Source organism: Sinocyclocheilus anshuiensis, unplaced genomic scaffold, assembly GCF_001515605.1.
Source record: "Sinocyclocheilus anshuiensis isolate Anshui unplaced genomic scaffold, SAMN03320099.WGS_v1.1 scaffold1115, whole genome shotgun sequence".
Taxonomy (NCBI): domain Eukaryota; kingdom Metazoa; phylum Chordata; class Actinopteri; order Cypriniformes; family Cyprinidae; genus Sinocyclocheilus; species Sinocyclocheilus anshuiensis.
This window is the reverse complement of record NW_015547735.1, coordinates 387,688-395,603: the sequence shown is the minus strand read 5'-3', so window position 1 is coordinate 395,603 and position 7,916 is coordinate 387,688. Positions and strand designations below refer to the sequence as shown.

General features: G+C 39.1%; 1 protein-coding gene across 1 annotated transcript in view; it reads right to left on the bottom strand.

Moving 5' to 3' along the window:
- The window catches only part of LOC107704381 (MAM domain-containing glycosylphosphatidylinositol anchor protein 2-like), a 197,750-nt gene that overhangs the window by 147,865 nt on the left and 41,969 nt on the right, over positions 1–7,916 (bottom strand). The window contains exon 2 of the mRNA XM_016507297.1: positions 1,333–1,472. Within this exon, the coding sequence (XP_016362783.1) occupies positions 1,333–1,472 (140 nt within the window). The remainder of the gene's footprint in view (positions 1–1,332; positions 1,473–7,916) is intronic.

Here is a 7,916-nt window from a genome sequence, read left to right as displayed (position 1 = left end):
GCATTCTCAACTACCTCGACGATTGGCTCATACTCGCTCAGTCTCAGGATCAGTTGTGCGAACACAGGGATTTGGCACTTTCACACCTCAGCCTGTTGGGCCTTCGGGTCAACTGGGAAAAGAACAAACTCTCCCCGACGCATAGGATCTCTTTTCCCAGTATGGAGGGAACTCGGTAAGAGCAGGATGGCAGTATCACTGAAACAGTTTCAGAGGCTCCTGGGGGGCCACGTACAACGGGCTTGCAGTGTCAGGGGTTTGGATGGGGCCACAACTGCACTGGCTGCCTCGAGTTGGCAGTGCACCTTGCCCGGGGCCGGCTGAAAGGGCGCTTACGAGGCAAGCATGTAATAGTCCGCACGGACAACACAGCGACCGTTGTGTACATCAACCAACAAGGTGGTCTGCGCTCCCGTCGCTTATCGCAATTCACCCGCCACATCCTCCTCTGGAGTCAGAAGGACCTGTTTGCCTCTCCAGAAACCTCTCACTGCCAGTTGTTCTTCGCCCTGACGGAGGGAACACTCGGCACGGACGCAGTGTCACACAGCTGGCCGCGGGGCCTTCGCATTCGCTGAGGAGCCGAGCCGGTGACCCGGCCGCTCAGCGGTGGTACAGGAGCTGTGGCGACGGGACATGACGTCTCCGTTCCCTCCTTCAGGGAACGAGGGTTACATACGGAACCGAGACGATCTTTGCTATTATTGAATGGGATGCGCACTACAAATTATGTTTTGTGATGGGGTAAATCGTGGACCTGGCAACCATGATTTAAAGGGCCAGTTCACCCAAAAATTCTGTCATCATTTACTCATCCTCACGTTGTTGCAAAGCTGTATGATTTTTTTTTTCTTTTGCTGAACACCAAAGAAGATATTCTGAAGAATATTAGTAACCAAAATGTTGACGGTAGCCATTGACTTCCATAGTATTTTGTCCAAGTCGATGGCTACCATCAACTATTTGGTTACTAACATTCTTTAAAATATCTTCTTTTGTCATACAGGTTTGGAACAACTTGAGGGTGAGTAAAAATGCCAAAATTTTTGGGTGAACTGTCCCTTTAAACTACAGGTGATTCATAGAGTCAAATAGAACCTGCGTTAAATAATTGCATTATAATTGCGTTTACTTTGGCAACCCTAAATCCTAGAGGCATTTCCTTCACACATAAGTTGCAATCTGACACATATTTCCACCTCCTTTTGATTGACAGCATATACCGATTATATGTCGATACCGATTATCGGCTGATATATCGGTGCACCCCTATTGGTTTTGATCATCTGCGTGTTCAGGATGTGATTGGTCAGTAATGCTCTTCTTTCTCACCTGTGGTCGTGGATGTCCGGTGACCAGGCAGGTGAGCTCGAGCGTCTCTCCCTCTCGGATGGTGTAAACCCTCTCAGAGTAACGCTCCTCCTCCACGTTACATGCGTGACCAGAGTGCACGATCCGGACGGTAGGAGGCGCTGTGAAGAGAACAGACAGAGAGCATCACAATCATGCATCGAACACATCCCTCCCTCCGTCTCATCGCTCTGCATGGAAGCACGAATCCTTGTATTGTTAATCAAATAAACACAGACGTCCTTGAGCGGAATGACTCAGCTGCCTTTGTATTTGAGCTCTATCAAGTGCACTTCACTCTGCATCACATGACGACTACCTAGACGACTAATTCACATTTAACAATCTCTAGAGAAGCTGGTCAATGACTAAACAATGATCGTGCACACTAGAGTCTGACTCTCTGATTTAATGCAGAATAAAAAAAAGAGTGATTCATGATCTCCTGAAACTTAAAACTTGTTCTACAAATATATTTACATTTTTACTGTATTTTTACAGAATTATTCTGTTAACCACAGCTGTTTTTCTCTACAAAAACAACAGGATCGTTTTTCCAGGATTTTGTTTTTCATGCTGAAGAAAGCAGCGTTTGGTTTTGTGTCCTGAAAATGTCTCCGCCTCACAGCCAACACACATGACCTCAAATGTCACGCTTTGAACCTCATGGGAAAAGAAGGCCATTAAAATAAAATGAAATTAAATAAACACCACAAGAGCAGAGTGACATCAGTGCAAAAACAGCAACAGGTGGATTTATTCACTACCAATTCAACAGCATTTAGGTTTTATAAGGTCAAAGAACATTAGAGCATCAGACATGCTGCTGAGCTCTATGATACATTTTATGGAGAAATAAATGGCATTTTATTTTGTTAAATTTATCAGTCATAACATACATCACAGTATGTGTTCATTAATATTGCCTCATTCAGCATGTTGTTTTACGGATGTCATTTTATTTATGTGTGGAAAAGGCCTGTAAGAGACGACAAGAGCACGTGGAATGCTGAACACCTTTGACCCAGCAGACGCTTCAGATCATTCATCTTTTACGCCCAAGAGCTCTTTAAGTAACTGCATGTGAACTGTTGTATTTGCTCAGACAGATCACTGATGTTAGAATGAAGTATATACTGTGTGTGTGTGTGTGTGTGTGTGTCTGTGTGTAGATCACAGCTGTTCAATGACGCTGAGCGTGAAAACTGCAGTGAAGAACAATTAGAGGAAAACTAACATCCAAGCATTCTCCAACTGCTTGGTCCACGTATTAAATATTAATATTAAATGAATGTAATATTACAAATAAAATAATAAATATATGAAAAAATGTATTAAAATAAATAAAAACAAATGTTAAAAATAATAAAAAAATGTAATAAAAAAATTAAAAACATTTAAAATGTAAAATATATATTTTATAAAAAGAAAAATATATTTTTAAAATAAAATATATAAAAAGAAATATTACAGAAATATTTAAAAACAAATATATATATGCAAATATAAAACTTACATTAAAAATAAAATAAAATAATCCACCCATTCTCCAAACAGCTTGTTCACTGTAGGATTTATACATCTATTCCACATGGATCCTTTCTAGAGAACCAGTAGCTGTTAAAACAGTTCAACGCAAAAATGCAAAAACCAGAGACCAGGCTACATGTGAAGAACAAATAAAACGTCACATTTCAGTATCTTTGCTTGTACGGTCACAAACTACAATCACATTGGGTCCTTATTTACTCGTTTAAGTTTTTTTTTTTTTCTGTGGAACACTATTGCAGATGCTGATTATGTCCACACATCAGACAACAGACAGTCTTTACAATGCAACAGCGTACAGAGGCTTGAGTAATCTCGACAGATATCGAGGTGAATTGCTCCTTTGATCAATCATCTGGCATGATCTGTTTCCATACAAATCACACTAACACCGCGCCGCGTGTCTTTGAAGCCGCACGCATCTTTGAGGACGTACTCCGGCATTTGATCCATTTACTTTAAAGTGCAAAGAAGTCATTAGAACAGAAAGGTGCTGCTTCCCTTTCATGCATTTATAGTCTAATTGAGGTTTGATGTTTTTGCTCCTGCATCAATGCGCTCATTTACATCTCAAGCAGAAACAGGAGGATAATTTATCCAGATATTCACTGGGAAACACAAACGTGGCAACAGTCAGTCATCCCAAGGGCTTAATGAGTTATTTTTAGCACACGTTTGTGTTCGACAAAGCAAAGTCAAGAGAAATTCATTATGTGGATGAGAGGTGCTGAACTCCAGCAGACGACAACACGATTACTGACATTACAACAAACAACAGCCAACCTGCCGAATCATTAACAACAACACAATGACACTATCTGTGACAAATATATGCTGTGCTCAGCAGCTTTACACACAACGGAAACTGAACCAGTGCTGTTGTTGTTAACTAACACTAAAAAGAGAACAATTAACATTGTTTAACATTTCGATAAAAAATAAATAAATAAATAAATAAATAAAATAAAACAATCCATCCATTCTCCAAACTGCTTGACCTATATAGAGTTGTGTGGATAGATAGATAGATAGATAGATAGATAGATAGATCAGTTTTATCACTATTAAATTGCAGAAAATTATGTCATCAAATTTTTATATCACCTAGCCAAGCTCGGAGGACATCTAAGCTTGTCAGATCACTGGATTGCAATAATAAATGTAACTGTAAATAATCAGCATAGCAGTGAAAATGTATATGATGTTTCTGAATTGCGATTCCAAGAGGTATAGTAACATATAAGTAAAAAAAAACTAAATTCGGCCCAGCAGAGAGCCCTGTGGAACACCACATTTGATTGTAGAAGGGGAGGATAAATCATCTCCAAATGACAACCACAAATATTCTAGCTAACAAATAATTTTAAAATAATTTACTATGGCAAAGTAACACTGCTATTACAATGAAATAGGGCTGCACGATTAATCGCATGCGATATTTAACGCGCATCTTATCAGTAAAGCCGGTTCTGTAATCAGCGGTAAATCTCCATCACCTGCGGTCTTTCACATTGAGCAGCATTAACTACACAGAGCCGCTGTTCACTGAAGAGTTGCGCAAAACCACGTTCACATTCGCGCGATTTTTTGCGCTGCTCATCAGTGAACAACGGCTCTGTGTAGTTAATGCTGCTCAATGTGAAAGCCCGCAGGTGATGGAGATTTACGCTGATTACAGAACCGGCTTTCTGACAAGATGCGCATTAAATATCGCATGCGATTAATCGTGCAGCCCTACAATGAAAGCTTCTGAAGACAAACATGTTTTGCTTTAGATCACCGTGACTGAATCAGAGCAGGAACATGTGTTGAATGAGTGCGTGTCGTCTTGCGTTTGAGAGCATATGTGTTCAGTACACATTCATTCACATGGGACACAGATGTTTGCTTGGCTTCTCTGAGCGTTTACACTTCTGATCTTTCTCTCACATGATTAAACTTTAAAAGCCTCATGTTTGTTCAAATATTTAGCCTGCAAAAATCTCCAAGAATCCTGATCCAAGAATCTCAAGTTGTGAGCCATTCCTGAAATTAAATTTGAATCAGTTTATTCTGCCGTTTCACAGCAGCACTTTGTGTAACGGCCTCATAAAATCACCATAAGCTGAAACATTAGAGACTGCAAACTGAGCAGAGATCACAACACCATCAGTCACATCACTAAGAAACCAAAGTGAGAGAGAAAACAGCTCAAACGCTGCAGCAGGAGTCGTTCCCTTTCAGTCGGTCACTCCCGACGTCACGTCGGATGACCGACGAATTGGGATCTCGCTTAGAGAGACCAATCTACTTCGAGTGTAAACTAAACGAGCCAATGCACATTGGCATGCGATTATTGCATCCAGCTGCTGCTGATCACAGTGTGAGTATAAGTAGGCAGCAGATGCAGCGCATATTCAGCTTTTCGCTTCGGAGCCGAGCGGTTCTATCGTTCTGCTCCTGACCTTCTACGGTAGTAAAAACTACAGTCAAGCACGCTCTTCGTGGGCTCTCGTGCTGGTGGTACGGCGCTTCAGCGGCGGTGGTTTTCCCGTGTCGAGTGGGTTGCACACAACAGGCTGCACTACCCCTGTGTGTGTTGCAGACGGCCATCTCCCCTGTGCGCTTCAGCACACTAAAAGAGCAATTTCCATCTAAAAGAGCTTCACGGGTGGAACGTCTTTTTAAAGACACGCGTCTTTAAAAAGACGTTCCACCCGTGAAGCTCTTTTTTTTTTTAAAGATGTCGTGTGGCTTCCACATGACACTGGAAGGGGCAGTAGCTGTGGCCTTTTGGTAGGATCCCAATTCGTCGGTCATCCGACGTGACGTCGGGAGTGACCGACTGAAAGGGAACGTCTCGGTTACGTATGGTAACCCTCGTTCCCTGTCACGTCCCATCGCCACAACTCCTGTACCACCGATGAGCGGCCGGGTCACCGGCTCGGCTCCTCAGCGAAAACCTGAATATGCGCTGCATCTGCTGCCTACTTATACTCACGCTGTGATCAGCAGCAGCTGGATGCAATAATCGCATGCCAATGTGCATTGGCTCGTTTAGTTTACACTCGAAGTAGATTGGTCTCTCTAAGCAAGATCCCAATTCGTCGGTCATCCGACGTGACGTCTCCGTTCCCTCCTTCAGGGAACGAGGGTTACCATACGTAACCGAGACGTTACCACATGTGAGTCTGAATCTGTGCCGACACACAGCATTCCCCTCTGTCTCTGCATTTAAATTTCATTTTATTTTCATTTTAAATCTAATTATTTTTTTTATTTCATTTTATTTTAACTACATAACTTTATTATTCCTGTGATGGATTTATTGTATTTATTTTATTTGTATTTTATTTATAAATTTGATTTAATTTCATATTGTATTTTTACTTTTTATCTGTGTGTGTGTATACACTGCAAAAAAATGTTTATGTAAGCATCTCTCTCTTTAATAGTCTGTCAGCAACTTTCCTTTTCAAACGGGTTTGATAGGGAACGCTGTAGTGCTTTATTTTCAGCAAACTGCGCTCAAATGGCCATGTTCATCTCAGCACTGTACATCTAAAGCAACACCTTCAATTTGCATTTTAATTATCTGCTGTCTCTTTTAGGAGATTTTAATTTTCCCGTCTTTTGTTAACGTCCGCGTTCAGTCCCGCTCTGTTCACAGCGATGTTTTCCTCTGGATGTCACATTATAAAGCCATTAAATGTGTTGCTTTGGCTGTCGGACTGTCAAGCGCTCTACTTAAGATGCTTTTGTCATTTCTCTGATTCTCACAGGATTCGGACGAGACTGAAATCACAAACTACACAATAAACAAAGCTCAGGAGAAATAACGGTCCTTCTATTACAGACTCTGGTTAATAAAATTACTTTCATTTACTTATGGGGGACATTTAAGCATTTGTTTTATTTTATTTTAGTTGTTTCATAATATAAATTAGATGTAATTTTGTTTTGTTTTGTTTTGTTTTGTTTTATTTTAAACCAGCTGTCTAAAAGCAGAAGATTGATTTTAAAAAGACTTTCATTTTTTAATTTAATTTTAAACCTGACTGTCTGAACACAGAAGAATAACAGATCTCCTATTATAGACTTTGATTTATAAAAAGACTTTCAATCGTTTATGGCTGGTTGAAATTTAAGTGTTTATTTTATACACTTTTGTTTCATTATTTTATTTTATTTTATTATTTTTATTTTTATTTTAATTTTTTATTTTATTTTATTTTAAACCCGCCTGTCTGAAAGCAGAAGAATAACACATTTCCTATTATAGACTTTGATTTATAAAACACGTTAATTTGTTTACGGCTGGTTGACATTTGAGCAGGAACACGGAGGGAAAAATAAAGAGAACAAGACGTGGACATGATATTGTTTTGTTCCACGCAGCTCCGGTTACTCAGAAAAGGTCACTGTTAATTGAATTTTTGGTTTTCCAAATGAATTTATCTCTCAGCATATATTAAGGCTGTGACCTATTGATGAAGAATATTCATCTGCGCTCGCCGAACGCTAGCAACAAAGAGGCAGAATTAAAATGCAGCTTATCGAATCCTAATTCATTCCCTGTCAGAAAAAGATCAAACAAGTCAGAGACTGTTTTAAAACCTGTGTCATACAAATAGTAAAGTACATTTTATTTAAGGAAATTAATACGAACATGAATTGATTTATTCATTAAGCATTCATTAAATTGATCAAAAGTGACAGTAAAGACATTTATAATGTTACAAAATATTTTTATTTCAAATAAATGCTGTTCTTTTGAACTTTCTATTCATCTGTGAATCCTGAAAAATAATTAAACAAAATATTAAACAAAAATTATATCACATGTGCACAAGTGTTTGGACAAGCGTTATTGTTGTTAACTAAAATAAAAACCATAAAAAAAATGAAACATAAAAAAAAATTTTTTTCTCACTTTCATTTAGTCAGTGTTAAAGTACTAAAACAACTGAAACTAAATAAACTGAAACTAAAAACTAAAGCTTAATAAAAACTATAGACACATTAAAAAATATTTTAGA